Source organism: Megascapheus bottae, chromosome 3, assembly GCF_031878675.1.
Source record: "Megascapheus bottae isolate mThoBot1 chromosome 3, mThoBot2.hap1, whole genome shotgun sequence".
Classification (NCBI taxonomy): Eukaryota; Metazoa; Chordata; class Mammalia; order Rodentia; family Geomyidae; genus Megascapheus; species Megascapheus bottae.
In genome coordinates this window covers 33074221-33091067 of record NC_143511.1, presented here as the reverse complement: position 1 = coordinate 33091067, position 16847 = coordinate 33074221, and the positions used below count along the sequence as shown (strand labels likewise).

At 45.9% G+C, this 16847-nt stretch overlaps 1 protein-coding gene across 1 annotated transcript in view; it reads left to right on the top strand.

Moving 5' to 3' along the window:
* Sdk1 (sidekick cell adhesion molecule 1) overlaps nt 1-16847 on the top strand; it is an 803720-nt gene that overhangs the window by 594710 nt on the left and 192163 nt on the right. The window contains exons 8-12 of the mRNA XM_090329832.1: nt 5437-5520; nt 8749-8943; nt 11840-11956; nt 13258-13425; nt 14931-15033. Of these exons, the coding sequence (XP_090185958.1) occupies nt 5437-5520; nt 8749-8943; nt 11840-11956; nt 13258-13425; nt 14931-15033 (667 nt within the window). The remainder of the gene's footprint in view (nt 1-5436; nt 5521-8748; nt 8944-11839; nt 11957-13257; nt 13426-14930; nt 15034-16847) is intronic.

Sequence of the window (16847 nt, the reverse complement as noted above, 5' to 3'; positions counted from 1 at the left end):
CCATCTTTAACCAGAAGCCCCCCCCCCCCCCCGCCATGTGTGAATCTGCTAAATACCTGACATCACATACCTGTAGGCCTCTAGAAGCGGCATAACGGGGGCATAGGAACCAGAGCAGCAGCTGGGGAGGCAAATCACAACTGACCTCACCGTGAGGCTCCAAGCTCCTCTACTGCCTGCTTGGAGATGGCCTGTTCACCATGAATGCAAATATTCCATGCCAGAGTCTCTTCACACACTTCCACCAGGGTTGATCTACAGCTTTATAAACACAGTGCATTATAGATGGAGCCGAAATGAAAATTTGTGATGTATAAATCTCTAGTAGACAGACCTATATTGTGTTAAAATATTTTCAGGTAATTTAAACAAGAGAGGAAATTTATCTTCCTGTAAACTAGAATGTTTGTTTCCATCATAATTCCATTTTAAAGTATTTAAATCTATCACATGAACTTTGCTCTTGCAAGTATATCAGAATTCAAAAGCAAATTGGTTAGGTGTTCTGCAGGCCCCACCTCCCTGTGGTCTTATGGAAAGGTGTCTGAATGTACCATATTTCTTCATAACGTTCGAGTCCCCTTTGTGAAGTTTGGTATAGTGGTGCATGCCTGTAGTCTTAATTACTTGGGAGGCAAGGATAGAAAGACTGTGACTGAGGTAGCCATGGACGTGCATTCTAAAAAAATAACTAAAGCAGAAAATTCTGGAGTTCTGGCTCAATTGGTAGAGTGTTTGCCTAGCAAATGCAAGGCCCTGATTCAGCATACATGCACGCATGCACCCGTACATGCACACGCACGCACGCACGCACGCTCTTTTGTTGAGAAGAATTTGCTGTGGTAGTGGGACTTCATGGTGGGATCATGCTGGGAAAGCCCTGGAGAGAACCTGGTGAGATGGTTACCCACACAGAGGGAGCCTGGAGACCCACAGTCCATCCCACTGGGCTGTCGTGGGCAGAAGTAGGAAAAATGCTATGATATGAGCATGCAGATGAAAGAAAGCAGAAACAAATTGGCTCCCGATTACTTTTTATCTCACACTGATGAGACAAGACAGACCACCAGCGGCTGTTTACTCCACCTGTCATCTTCCTCGCTGGCTCGTTTCGGAGGTTGAAGCAGGAGCCCCGAGCTCTGGCCCGAACAGTGCGCTGCCCGCTGATGATGCCTGGTGCCCCACTCTGCACTGTGCCCAATCTCACACACCACGGCCAGTGCAGCACGGCCTCTGCCCTCCACGGCTTGTCCCTGTGCCAGCGCCCTCCCACACACCAGCCACCTCTTCCACCATGGCAAGCAGAAGGAGCAGGGATGGACATGGGTAGCAGCACCCCCCATCCCCCCATCAGCTCTGCTGCTCTGCTGCCTGTGGCAGTGGGGCTTGTATGCCAAGCTGAAGAGGTGCCAGTGGCCCACAGCCAGCGCTGCCTAGGTATCAGCTGGCCTCTGGAGGTACTTCCTTCACCTCCCACCTACACTGCTGCCTTTGGGGTGTGGTGCCTGCTTCGGGGGGAGGCCTGCCTGGACTTGGGGCATCTGGCTGTGCAGGGATTACGGCTATGCACCTCACAGGTTCCCTTCTACAGTCTCACTGGCTATGTTCCATGGCATGCAGGACACTTGGAGTGTGCGTGGCATGAAATGTGTGGCCTCGGGTCACCTTCTACCTGTACTCTTCACCAGCTTGAACAATCATCACTGCCTCTGCCGGCCTTAGCTTCCACCTCCCCCCACACAGGGAGGGTGTAAAGAAAGCTTCACACCTCTTGTCTGGTGGAGATTTGATGAGGTATTAAAACCATGGCTGTGTATGCTGCTGGCATGACTCAGTTATAACGCACGTCAGATGGCCCTGAAATCAGATCAGGGTGTGTCTCCGGCCTGTGTGAGCACCACCGCTTCTTCCCTGGAGATGAATGTGATGAGCCTGCCTCCACCCCTTCGGCATCTTGGATCAGGCATGCGGGGTGTGCAGCTTCCTCCACAGAATCAGCCTGCACGAATGCATCACCAAGTCCACCCTCGCCTGCGCCCCTGAGGGTACTCATCCTAGCACACCAGACGTTGCACTCCGAAACACTCGGAAGGCCGAGAGCAACTTACTGAGAACTAGCACTAGACATCAAAAAGGTTCTAACTTCCTTCCCTTCCCTTCCCTTCCCTTCCCTTTCCTTCTCCCTTCTCCCTCCACCCTTCTCCCTTCTCTCTCTTTCTTTTTTGCTTTTTAAGAATGCTGGTACTAAGGCTGACAAGCAATTTTGTGGTTTACTCCAAAATCTTCTAGAGCTGAAACTGAGCAGCTTGGAAATGTTCCCATCCCAACATAGTTTCTTCCCCTTTTGTCCTCCCTCCTCATCCTCTCCTCTCCCTCTTCTTCCTCTTCCCTTCTCTTCTCCCATCTGCCTCTTCTATTTCCAAAGAGAAAGATCTCTCTGCTTTCTCCTGTGATTAGAACAGGTCCCCCCGGCCAGTCCACGTCCCTTAGTCCCTGTGTTTTCAGATTGATGGCCTTAATTCACATATAAGCAAGCTCACAGGCTCCAAGATTGGAGGGTGGACAACCTTGGGGACAGCTCTATCTACCACAATGGACAAGGCAGCAATGTGTGGTCAGTAGTCACAACCAAGGGTGTAGCCCAGGACCTGCTGCTCCACACAAGCCCTGAAACTCACACAGAAGCCATCACTCAGCCCTGGGACAGGAAAGCATGGCCAACCAGTATTGCACATGGCCCATCTCCACTAAGACAGAACCCACTCTGTCACCCTGACCTGCTGAAGAGGAGGGGTCTGAAGGCCCTGCTTTGGGGCCATCTGGAAGAGATATCACCTCTGGCTCTAAGACTGAAGAGTCAGTGGCTTACATCTCTCCTGGAGGATAGTTGGCCTATAATGGCTTATCTTCACACTGATTTAACACAGAGTATAAGAACCTTTTCCTCATATCTACATATTCTTTCAAAAGAGAAGTGTCCATCTCAGTCTGCAATTATTGGTTGACAGCTGTGATCAGTTTTTTAGCAATCCAGTGTGGGCCTGAATTGGCCACATACCCATTCCAGAAATGTGACCTGTGTGTGTTAAGACACACACTCATCCTCTTTGAAGAGTAGGTGCTTAAAGAGGTTGAGGCCTGGCACAGGTACCCCGTGGGTCTTTCTGCATAGTGTGGTTGGCAGTCATGGCAAGTCAACTACTTCCCCACAACCCTAGCATACTGTGGGAGAACAAGGAAACTGGAATGAGGAGGAAAACCTTCCTCCTGCTTGGCTAGTGTGACAGTCCTGCAGCAAATGCTCATGTGTGCCCCTGTGTGCAGGGGTGTGTAATAGTCTGCAGGCTCAGCTACCTGGATCAGGGATGGGCATGGATCTGAACCAGCCTGCTCTGCCAGGTGCCACAGAGGACAGGAAGGGGGAGCTGTACCTGGGGCCTGCCTGGGGTAAGGGTGATGGTACATGGGGAGGAGCTCCTACCAAATGTCCCAGTCCCAGGGGCCATTCTGTGGAGTCCTTGTGTCTCCTGTGACCCTCTTGTTCACTTGGCACCTTTTGCACCCCTTGTGATAGGTACCACCCTCTCATGAGTAGATTTATGATGGCTCTCAAGGGAATTACACTAAATGAAAATAATCCAGCTTTGAAGGGGACATGCTATATGATTTATTTAACCATCCCAGGAATGGAAAAACTTACAGAAATAAGAGACTGGGGTCCTGGGGGCTGGGGTGGAGTGGGGATGGAAGGCAGGGGTGGACCATATCCTCACCATCACAAGTCTCCATTCTGTGTCTCCATGCAGCACAGCCCCAAGAGCCCACCCCCATGATAACAGTGCACAGATATAAATGCACACACACAAGCCATCTGGGGACCCATGGATAAAATAGGGTGACCTCATCTGTGTCAGAGTCCAGACGTTGTGCTGTAGTTCTTCAGAATATTGCCATGGGGGGAATCTGAGGGATGCACACATGGGAGCTTTCTCTATTATGTCTAACTTCTGTATGGGACTTTACCTGAAAACACCCTGGGAGTAAGGAGGTAGAAACAATAAGCAGATGTTGATGCCGGACTTGACGCTGTTCCCCTCTCCCTCCCTTCCCTTTCATCTGATCATGACAGTTGACCTTGGCTTCTTCATCTGCAGGTGAATCTGGGCTGTGACCTTTGCACCAGGGCTTTGACGGGAGCTGGGAAAGGGGGCAGCCAAAGGATAGTTAGGATGTAAATAATGCTGCTCTCATTGTGATTGATGAGATATGACTGGACAGGGAATATTTGTGTATGCATTTCTCTGGACCTGGTCTATGCATATAACATGCAGAGAAGCGTTCCATCTAGCAAATTCTCAGCCATCTCCACAGCCAGTGGGAGGGGGAGTAATTCAGGCAGATTGTTTCTGCTCGAGTGGTCCAGGTAATTGCAGAATTGATACCCAACTTTGCCTCCATTCAGAACCCTTCAGCCTTTTCTCCTTAATCATTTCTTTGAAGTGCTACATTTTCATTCCTCTCTCCTCTTTTTAGGGCCCACCCTGTTTTTTAGATACAGTCAATATAGGAAGCATTCCAGTGCTGTATTATCCACATTCAACACCATTTCAATAAAAATAAGCCACTCTGGAAGACAGTCCCCAGAAATTAATTACCACACAGAAAGTGAATAGAAGGCCTTTTGTTATCATGATAATGAAATCACTACTACCTTAATACTCTTGAACCCAGCCATGCCTCTGCTGAATTTCTGCTGAATAAACTGGAAGATTACAATACACTCTCAGAGGAAATTCATTGTTTAATACAAGCAGTATTTTTGTTGCACAGGCAAGGGGACATTCCAGTGTTGGGGAGTTGCCTTTGCTTCTAAAGATGGATGGGTCCCCACACCCCCTTTACTATTATTTTACACTCTACTGAAATATTAAATCTATTTCAGATAAGAATTACTAAGACTTTAAAAACTATATTAATAAGCTACATTGCTTGCTGATACAGACCAGGCACCTGGCTAGGTTGCTCTATTTGACAGGCTTTGGGGGAGTCATTGTTTAGATACTGAAGCAAACTAGCCTATAAAACACTGTGCTGTAAATATAAACCTTTATGAACCTCTTGGGATGGTCCTTCTAAAATGTGAATTAAGATATTCCATGATTCAAGCCCATAAACTGAAAAGTAGCCCTCGCCATGAGTAGTAATTTGCTCTCTGCAATCCTTAGAATATAAACTGCCTTTCCTGCTGCTCATGAATTCCGTGTGTGTGTGTGTGTGTGTGTGTGTGTGTGTGTGTGTGTGTGTGGCATCATTAATGATGAAGTTTGGGGAACTGTTTTGAAAGGAGCTCCAATTATGTCAGGCTGTTGTGGCCTTTGTGAGATCTTTCTTTTACTTAGGGTCCATCTTTTGTTTTTTCTTTTTCCTTGTTTAAAGAGCCACCATATTTCACCACAGAGCCTGAGAGTCAGATTTTAGCTGAAGTGGAAGAAACTGTGGACATCGCCTGTCAAGCCATGGGTGAGTATGGAAGGTTCTGGAGGGGAGCACTGATGTGGAGGGGTGACGGTGACTATGACCTTCCAGGGGCAGGAGGACTGAGGAACCCAAGCCTGGGACCTTGGGAAAGTGCTGGATCTTTCTGAGCTCTTGCCTCATGCCTGTAAATCAGCCATTCTCACATTTATCCCTAGAGGAGGAGGAGGAAATAAGAAGGAAGGCTCTACCTCCTAAATCCCAGATGGAGAGGATAGGATGTACCTTGGGGGCTCCCCTCGAAATTCCAACTCCACTGAGCAAGAAACACAGAACAAGGACTGGCGGGCACGTCTGTCCTGGGGAGAGATAACTGTAAAGTTACAGATTAGGAATTTTTCCCACTTGTCTGCCTTGTAACTTCAGGTCAGCTCTGCGGTTAATCAGGTCAGTTCTGAGCCGCCTGGTGCCTCCCTGTGCCCAACACCCTCATCCTTGGCTTTCTATCAGGCAACACAGGGCATTTACACAACACACACACACACACACACACACACACACACACACACACACATCATGCTGCAAGGCAATTCATTAACAAAGCCTGTGTAAGTAGAAAGCTTGCTTCTATTTATTTGGACCTAGCGTCTTAAGGGTAGATTTGTTGTTGCTGTTGTTGAATTTGTGCTGGTCCTGGAGCTTAAACTCAGGGCCTGAGTGCTGTCCCTTAGCTTTTTTGCTCAAGCCTGGCACTCTACCACTTAAGTCGTAGCTCCACTTCCAGCTTTTGCTGGTTTAATATTCTCATGGACTTTCCTGCTATAGCTGGCTTCAAACAGTGATGCTCAGTTCTCAGTCTCCTGAGCAGCAGCAGCATGAGCCACTGACTCCCAGCTAGGATGTCGCATCATAGGAGTGGATTTTTTTTACCCAACCCCCTAAGAGCTTGCAAGAAAGGAAGGACTTATGCCCAATTCTTAAAGCCTTCCTGACAGCTCCATGAGACAAGCATGTTGGAAAGCTTGCCTCAAAAGCATGTTGAAGTCAGGTGCTCAAAACCACAAAGATCAAATGAGATACATCTTGTAAAATCAGCCAGGTACCTGGCATGGAAGAAGAGGTATTGGGTGAATACTGGAATCCAAGGTCATGGAAACAAGATGTAGACCCCAAGCCCTCGGCTACTGAGACACGGCCTCCTCCTAAGTCACCTGGCTCTCCCTTCCTCTCCGAACGTGAGGCCTTAGGGCTCAGAACTGGTCCCATTCACCCATGGGTACACTTGTGTGCATGCCACTTCAGTCCTGGGCAGTGTTGCTGATAAAGGCAGAGAAAAGCCTCTGGCCAAAGTCCCTTCCACCTTGTGAGCAGCTGCTCCTTTCCAGAATCCCCACCCTTGATTGCTCTGGTCCCACTCCTGGCTACCTCACTAGGGTGGCTCCCTGCAGACCTGCTTTGCCTCTGCCCCTCTCGGCTCTAGCTGTGCCCACATAGCTGCAGAGGACAGGGTGACTTTCCTCTGAGGTGACAATGTATCTTTTTCACTGAAACACTAGCTTCTGAAGGAAGCTCTGTTGAGAACAGCACTGTGAAATATTCAGACTGCTGAGATTTCAGAAATGGGAGTGGACGGACAGACAGTTTGTGACATTAGATTGCTCTCCAATAGAAATAGCCCCAGTTTCCCCAGCCCTAACAATTACTTCTCAATCAGCAAGACTCCCTTTGACGAGAACGTCCTTTTCTTTTGCTGATTTCTTCAGGGTAAACTGATAGTTAAGCACAGACTTGTAAATGCTTATTGAACGTGTCTTCCAGCATAGCATTGCTGTCTTATAATTTACTGCTTTCTTTTAATTTTGACAATGAAATTCCAGCAGCATGCGAAATGGGGACTCTTTTTGGAAACTACATCATGTAATTGCCATTAGGAGATTTTACATGAATTGGTTATGCTTTTACCTTGAAATGGATTTTTTTTTATTTCCTGATTTAATGAAAGGTGACAGGAAACATAATTAAGGCAGAGAACAGAATCTGAGAACACATTATCTTGAGATATCCATGACATTAACTTTATTTATTAAAGTGGACATTTTGCTCCGACCTACATAGCATCTAGAATGACGGGATATGGGTGGAACTTCCACTGACTCATAGCAGATCATGGTTTTCATTTTGATCCCAGGCATGGTGGGACATACCTACATTCTAGTACTTGGGCAACCGAAGGTAGAAGATTAAGAGCTCGAGGCCTGACTGGGTTATATAGTGAATCCTAGACCAACCTGGAAACCCTATCTCAAAATGCGCATTTTATTTTACATTATATATCACATAATATATAATATGTACATGTGTAAAATTATACATTTAAGGAAAGTAGAGAGATCGAATCATCTGAGATCTCAAATCCAGTCTAAGTACTTCCTTCTTTCACCATTCTGTCGGATTTTTGGACTTAATGTGCACTGGTCTGCTCTGTGTAGAGTCTTTCTGCCTACCCAGTCCAGGCTTCCTCGATAGCTCTGACCTTCCTAAATGTCCTCTATGTATAGTCACCCTAGCAGGACCCATTCTCCATGTTCTTGGCTCTTTGGTTCTTTGGAGGACCAAAGTAGCCTCTCACACTGCCTAGACTGCTTGGGCCTTATGGACTCAGCTTCTCCAGGAACTATAGGCGAAGCATCTCATGGGATGGTTACTTCTAATAGGCTCCCTAAGGTTGACAGTATTAACTCCTTGAAAAGAGGACACTGAAAGATGGCTCTCACTTGTACTGTTGGCTGTGCTCTTGCATAACGAGGCTGAGCAGGGAGCACTCCCTGCATGCTGGGCAAGTTTATCTAGAAATGGACCAACTCTTCACAGCCTTTGAGGTCACAGTTATCCCTGCCTTCCTTGTGTGAGGAAACGGAGGCAAAGGTGAAGTGCTCTGGCTACGAGGAGGCAGCCAGTGAGGGCAGACCCAGACTGTGCCCACTCCCTGCCTCCCCTCCTCACAGCCCTGCCCAAGTATTCCGAGCCAAGAATCCCAGCCCCTCATCTCCCACTGAAGCTCAAGGTCACCTACAGTCAAAACAAGAACAGAAACCATGCAGTCCTGTCACTCTATGTCAGTGTCTTCATAGAAAGAGGAGAAAAATGAATCCTTATGGGGAGCCTGAGAGGACACTTCCATGGGAGCCTTTGAAATCGCTTTGTCTTGGTCCTCATACAAGGGAGTCTTGGAATTTAATTTTTTAATGCCTGTTTACCTCTACTTCTATCCAGGAGTCCCTGTTCCCACCCTCCAATGGTATAAAGATGCAGTTCCCATCAGTAAGCTCCAGAACTCTCGCTACCGAGTGCTGTCCAGTGGAGGCCTACGCATTCAGAAGCTGCATCCCGAAGACTCTGGAATCTTCCAGTGCTTTGCCAGTAATGAAGGCGGGGAGATCGAGACGCATACCTATCTGGATGTGACCAGTGAGTACCACTATGAGCAAAAGCAGGCTCCTGAATGGGGTAGAGCTTCCGCTCCACACACACATATACACGTACATGCAGACACATGTGCACGCGCACACACACACATACACACACACACACAAACACACACACACACACACACACACACACTCACACCTCAACTGCTTTGGGTCACCTAGGAAACTCTGCTGAAGCCAGGAAAGACAGGGACCTCACTGGCCTGTAAGTCTTGGTATTTCCTGAACTAAGCTATGAAATTTCTCAATAGGAAAAGCATAAAAACAGTCCCTACTTTTCTAGACAGCATTGGAAGTACTGTTGAGTGAACAGCTCCCTCCTAATCTTTTTTCCTTTGGTCTTTTTTCCCCATTTTTTAATATTCATTCCCTATTTTAGTTTTATTGAACAATTATAGTTCTTTTGTGAGGTTCTTTTATTATCCCATTAACAGAAATACCTTGGCACTCTGTCTTTGAAAAATAAAATAAAAGTAAAGGTTTTCAGTCTATCTGTGGGTTTTCTTTTTAATCTCCCTTAGTCGTAATATTGTTCTTCTAAAATGAAGTAGAATTTAGTGATTATGGAATTATACCTTTCATGCTTTCCCTTTTGAAAGCCAAGTGCTGGTGTTGTTGGTGTGGGAGCCGCTGGAAAGAGGGGGCTGTGCTCGTGGCCCCTGGCTACCACTAGCCAGAGCTGGGGCAGGGACCAGACAGTTTTTAAGATGTACACACATTATGGTAAACTAAGGAAGGGGGGTCACTCTCTTCACCCTTGCTCAGGGGTCAAATTTTCCCTGTAGTTTAGAGCATAGGAAACAAATATTACTGCAAACTATAGAAATAATATTAGGTGCTTTCACCAGAAACTGAGTTGTGATCGATTCGAATTATTTAAAGCCTACCTTGCGATCCTGGCCTGGATTCCCTAGCAGCAAGGATCCACCAGGGAATTCATTATTTTCTGTAAAGTGTTTAAGGCTGTGCAGGATGTGCTTTCTGTCTCGGCCACAATAGCAGAGAAGTTGCAGTAGAGAAGTGTGGCTGAGGTCTAAAGAAACGTGTGTGTGTGTGTGTGTGTGTGTGTGTGTGTGTGTGTGTGTGTATGCGTGTATGCATGCATGTTTGTGCCTGTTCTAGGACTTGATCTCAGGGCCTGGATACTGTCCCTTACTCTACCACTGAGCCACAGCTTCACTTCCAGCTTTTTGGTAGTTAACTAGAGATAAGAAGAGTCTCTCACACTTTTCTGCCCAGGGTGGCTTCAAATTGAAATCCTCACATCTTGGCCTCCTGAACAGCTACGATATCAGGAGTGAGCCACCTGTGTCCAGCTTCAATAAAACTCCATAAAAATAGAGGATGGGCTGGATTTGGTATCCCCATTTGTGATTTGCCAAACCCCCATAGTGAAAAGAGACCTGGCACTAGAAGGTGAGTTAGTGCTGAGTGCTCATTGAGTTTCTTTTGGTCTCAGTTTTCTCCTCTGTTCATGTGGACACCAATCCAGATTGGTTACCAGAAGCAATGGAGGGTGAGATTAGACATTCCAATGGAAGTGTGCATTTAAGCTGGACATGGGGACAACAGTGCTGAGCTAGGTATTTTTAAGCATAGAGTTTTGCAAAAGAAGGTGTGTGTTTGTTTTTTTTAATTCACTTGGTTAATTTTAGTAAACTACCTTTAGGAAGATTTAAGAAAATATATTATGTAATCATTCACATAAATAAATGTCTACTGAGTATCTGGCTTGGCTTTTGGGGCACAACTATGAGGAAAAGGACGAAGTTCTATGCCCCAGGACAGGGGCTAGGGAGAAAGGCAGGAAGTGTGGTCCTTGCCTGTGAGCCCTGTAGAGAAGCTGTGAATGTGGAGTGCTGGCCAGGAGGTCTTGCTGAGGTAACACACTGAGACCAGAAAGAAGTGGGATGGGGTTAGGACTGCAGGTGCCTTGAGGAAAGACAAGGGGAGCTTGTGACAAGGCAGGTCAGGCAGGGGAGGTGTGGGAGCCAGGTGTCCGGAGGCCCCAATTCTCCACGGGGACAAGTTGCCCCTGTTTGCAGAAGCACTGACAAGCTGGGGAGTTGATGTCTGGTCAGCTGAGCAGATATTCTGAGACCAGCTCGGAAACCCCTGTGATATTCAGAGTCCTAGTGTGCAATGCTCACCCTGATGTAGAGAGAAAGCATGGGCTTGAGCTGTGGAGGGGGAAGGGCTATCTGAGGCTTGTGAGGGTTTCTGCTAGGGGAAGAAAGTGGCCACCACTGTACCACAGTCTCCCCAGACATGGCCGCTTCTCCTCTGGGGGTTTCCCCTGAGATCTGAGCATGGTGACCCCTGCTATAGTAGTGTTATCAATGGGATTGGTACCAGAGAAGTCAGGCAAGAAGCTCAGGCAAACCCTTGCTCCCAGCAGCCTGCACTCCCTAAGTCTCCATGGGGTCCTCAGGAAGGAGAAGTCCTGGCCTGCAGGAGAGTGGTCCTCAGTGAGGTCCCAGGATCCTCCTCATTTCAGTATCTAGTGTGAACAGGTCTTCTTGTTTTGTATCTAGAACTAGCCTTTTATTTGGACAACCAAAGCAGGGTATCGTCATCATCACCATCATCATCATCATCATCATCAAAGTACATGTCTTTAGCATTCACCTAGATGTGGTCCCTGCCCTTTCTAGGCCCCTGCCCTATGCGCGCAAGTGTACATTTCTCTTTGGTTGCAAAGATGAGCAACACCTAGGAGATAAACAATGGGGGGTCATGAGCACCTTCAAAATATTTTTGGCTTTTACTGCTACATCATCTCTGAGACGGGGCCCAGGACGCAGGGACACAGTCCCCGCCAGGCCACCTCACACCCTCAGGGCCATCACTGACCATGCACTGTGAACTCTCTGCAGACATCGCCCCAGCCTTCACCCAGCGCCCTGCCGACACCACAGTGACCGACGGGATGACAGCTGTTCTGAGGTGTGAGGTGTCTGGAGCCCCCAAGCCCGCCATCACTTGGAAGAAAGGCAGGTGGCTTCTGCTTTCTCTAGCAGTGCAGCCAATGTAAAATTACCACTGCGTTGCATTGCACTGTGTTCCTCTGCTAGCAGGATTCAAGATGAGATGCCATGGGTATAGGGGGTCAGGCAAGACCCAATTTTCAAGATAGGAAGCAGATATTATGAAGTGATAACAGTTATGCAAATGTCTAAGCCTTCAGGGAAGGCCTTCCACCCACGGGGTCTCCTCAGATATTAACTATTGGACATGAAGCAATTCTGCTTCTACTCCATTTTTCCATCTGTGGAAGAAAGGATTTCTTCTTCATACTATTCAGAATATAAAAATCTGGTCCTTTTTTGAATGAAGGTACTTATAGTGTAGCATCACTTTACAGTCTTCCCCAGTTTGATCTGTGGACTTAATTTCACCCATGTTTGCGGTTCCTGTGAAGTACAGTGCTGCATATCAGGCTGTCTTCATGGTCCAATTTCCTTTTGCCAGTGCTCATGCACACCCTGCCAAACTCGTATCCTTACGCGGGTCTGTGCTGAAATGTATCCATTCTTAAAGCTCGACGAACCTTTGATCTGGAGCAATGTAAGAGTTCAGATCCGGTCCACACTACCAGAAAGCTGTGTGGTGGTTTCTCCGTCTCAGAAGTGGAAGTCTTGTAGAGACCTGGGTGGCAGCGAGGCAAGAGCAATGGTGGCTGCTGATCTGATGTCTTTTTTTTTCTATCCTGAGTATAATCCTAATCATAGCCTTCTATCGAACATTTTCAAATGCATATAAATACCAACAAAGAAATATAAAAAGCAGCTGTCCTAAGTTAGTGATCCCATACACAGTCCATAATTGTTTTAACCAAATAGTTCAATATTAAGCAATTCACATGATCTGGATTTTTGTTATTCTAAGTAAGGCAAAGGAAATACTTGTGTTTTTGTTTGGGTTTTGTCCATTGTGAGGCTTCAACTGTGGGCCTGGATATTGTCCCTGAGCTCTTCAGCTCAAGGCTAGTATACTACCACTTGAGCCAAAGTGCCACTTCCACTTTCCTGGCTGTTTACTGGAGATAAGACTCTCATGGACTTTTGTACGCAGGTTGGCTTTGAACTTCGATCCTCAGATCTCAGCCTCCTGAGTAGCTAGGATTACAGGTGTGAGCCACTGGCGCTGGCTTGGGTTTTTTTGTTTTGTGTTGTTTTTAAGTATAAAACTTTCTTTGTCTCTATGTTATATTCTTGGTTGCTACTGTCGTCACTTCTTCCTCTTCTTCCAAGTGTTCGGGTTTTAATCTTCCTGCTTCTCTTCTGGCCTTCAGGGAACCATATTCTGGCCAGTGGCTCCGTCCGGATTCCTAGGTTTATGCTACTGGAGTCTGGAGGCCTTCAGATCACCCCTGCTTTCATCCAGGATGCCGGCAACTACACCTGCTATGCAGCCAACGCAGAGGGCTCCCTGGACGCATCGGCAGCACTTACTGTGTGGAGTAAGGGCCACCATGTCTGACAAGTGTCTGCTAAACACCCTGCAGTCGTGTACCGTCTGTGCCCTGGGGGCCCACAGTGTATTCCGGGGCTTTCTCACTTCATCAAGAAGATGAGGATTTTTTTTTTTACAACTGATTTATAGACATTTATGAAGCAATTATTTTTTTCAGTTTCTTAAATAATAATTAGAAGATGTACTTAAAAGATTTCATGGGTGGATTGTCTTCCTCCCTTCCCCACCCCGTCGGGGGAGATAAGATTGACTTTTTTCAAATCAGTCATGTTAGGACGCCCAATTGACTCAAATATCAAAATTGCTGATCGTAGCTAATTTCACAGTGTTTGCTGAGGAAACTAAATCAAGAATCAGACTGCTTAAGGAAGTATTTTTCTCTATACTATCTAATGTTCAAACTATACTTCTAATATGTTCAATATGAATGCTTCTTGTGTATTAGAAGTGAACTGGAAGAAAGTCTTGATTGTTTCTTCAGCGTTTAGCATCCTTATGTTAGGATACAAGTTTCTGAAATGCAGAAGAAATTGTAGGATTGTAGTACTGAGTACTCCCTCCTCTGACCTTCAGCTACAAAGGACATAGTCCCTCTCCTCTTGCCCAATTATTACAAAAGCATTTGTTCAAAAAGACTGTTCAGTGATACGTTTTCATAGGCTAGCTGATGCTGCCAGAGTTTGAACTTGCTTTAGTGAATGACTTGTGAGGGAGACATCATTTGTGCTTTATGTGCTATCTGTTTATTTTTAGGATTCTCTGTTTTTAGGATTCATGTTATTGGTGTCCACTTTGATAAGTGACCTTTGTCTAATTTTTGAGGCATTCTAAAAGCATCAAGAGTAGTTTGAAAGTACTAAACACGGGCAATAACTACAAAAGAAGTTTCGTTCCATTTGGCCCTTGAAGCTTACTGTGACTTATGAAAGTGAACCACCAGAAAACAGGAAATGACACTGTGGCTCAAAGTGGTAGAATGCTAGACTAGAGCAAAAGAGCTCAGGGACAGTGCCCAGGCCCAGAGTTCAAGCCCCATGACTGACAAAATAGTGATAATAATGATAATTATAACAATCATAATATGACAGATTTTTTTAAATAGCCTTTATGAGATTGTTACAACAAATAAGTTCACATACACAAATGCCCTTTTCACTTTGCAAAGTCACAAAGTGCTGTCTTGTGATTATTTGGGAAGAGTTAATTTGGCCAAGACTGTAGAACTCACAAGCTGGTGACTTTCCCTTCTTGCTTTGTCTTGGACAGTGAGGATGACCCAGGGTTCTAGGGGGTAAGCCAGCTTTGCTGTGACAGGAAATGCTGGTTTTCAGTTCCCTGACTGGTTTTGAGTGCTTCCATTTACACCTATTTTGCCAAGATGGGAGACAATTTGGAGATGCTGATGTCAGATGACCAATTCTCGTCCCCCTAAGGGGCAGAGACTCTCTCAGATGTGTGATCTCATCCATGCTGTGGCTTGTGTTGTTTCAGATCGAACATCCATCATCCATCCTCCTGAGGACCAAGTCGTGATTAAGGGGACCACGGCCACGCTGCGCTGTGGGGCCACTCATGACCCCCGGATTTCTCTCCGGTCAGATCAGACGTTTTGATACATTGGGGCTTTTATTAATGTTCTGTGAGTTTACCAAGGGAAGTGAAGATGAGGAAGAAGAATTTGGGGGGGGACGTTGATTTCAGCAGCAGATCCCTGATTACGGAATCTTACAGCCACGGACTCTGTCATTAATCACAAGAACCCTATTTTCCACTCCAGCCTTATGTATTATTTACAGTGAGCTATGTTCCACTCCATGACTTCAATACAGCTTTTCATGATTTTTCTGCCAAGGTTAATACACTATCTGTAAAACGTACTTGTCAAGGGCTGATACTTAATGAGAGAAAAATCCAGAGGGATCGAATAGGATTTCAACAGTGTTTCCGCTGGGGCTTTGCACTGCTCAGAAGGGAATTCCTCTGCTCCACCATGGCTCTCTGTGTACTGGGGGACTAAGGCATAGAGCTGAAGGACAATACATGTAAAGAAGGGGGCAGAGTGACTCCAAGATGCACTCAAGATACTCTCTTCCTTTCTGGATTTTTCCAAAAAAAAAAAAAGATATTCTAGCTGAATGCCTAGCTGCAGACAGGTGGGCTCTGTGGTAAGCTTAGTCTGCTGCGGAGTGGCACTTACAAAATAGTTTTTTTTTTCCAATCAGCTTTGAGAAGAGAGGCGGGGAGGGAGAGGGAGAGAGAAGAGAGGGGTCCAGCTACCATATCATTAGCTCCACAGGTACCTACCCAGCCAACCAAAAGCATGAACCAAGATGCCTTCTAGAGACATGGGTGGTTATTAATTGGTAATGCACTGTCCTGAGCAGGTGTTTGGTAAATCATGGATGCTCACTTCTGTACCTGGCACTCAAGAGGTCAAAAAACCAAGTTTTGTTTCATTACAGAACAAAATTAATAAACAGGAAATAGCAAATTAAAAATTACCTAGTAGAACACTCTACCAAGATGATTGGGAGGGGTTGGAGAAGGGTAGAGGGGACAAAAAAACATGAGAAGGGGTACCAATTTTCAAGAAGTAATACACCCACTACCTGACCAATGCAACTGTAACCCCTCTATTCATTACCCGACCATAAAATAAAATTAAAGAACATTGAAAATTTAAAAAGATTAGCTAGTAAGTTTTGGAGCCTGCCCAAAAAATGTGCATCATACCCAGAAAAAGAATTTGTTCATCCTAAATGATTTGAAGCAGGATTTTAAAGAATGAAGGAAAAACAAATAATTGTGATTTTCAGCTCTCTGAGAGCTCACCAAGAATTCCCTTGGATATGGGTGGTTTGCTATAGCTTTTTGTGTGTGATGAAGTGGGAGGCCCTTTCCTGAGCTGGATCATTTCACCTGATCCTGGCCCAAGGGACCACAGACTGCAAATGATAAACCACTCATCCCTTCCTAGGAAACTGGTCCTGTCATGTCCAAGTAATTTCAGATGGGTAGGTGGTAAAAATGTGGGTCCTCTGTAACTAGAAAGTCTTCCAAAAACTGTATATTTGTAAGATCTGATCAAATTATTCTAAGAAACTAAAAACAGCATTTTCATCATTTCATCTAGCAGTAACTAGTGGCCCTACACAGTGACATCTAAAGACTGGCTGGCTCCCAATTGATCTGATAGTAGAAAAGGTACTACTGTAACCAGGGAAAAACATTACATGAGGAAGACTATCTGCCAGATGGGCAGATCAAATTGTGGGAATCTTTTTATTAAGAATTTGCTTGTAAAATGGGACATCGATATATAGATATATCAATATATGGATACATATATGGACTCGAGTAACCACTGTGGGAATTTTTACCCAACATTGCCTGCTCTCCAAGAAGTGC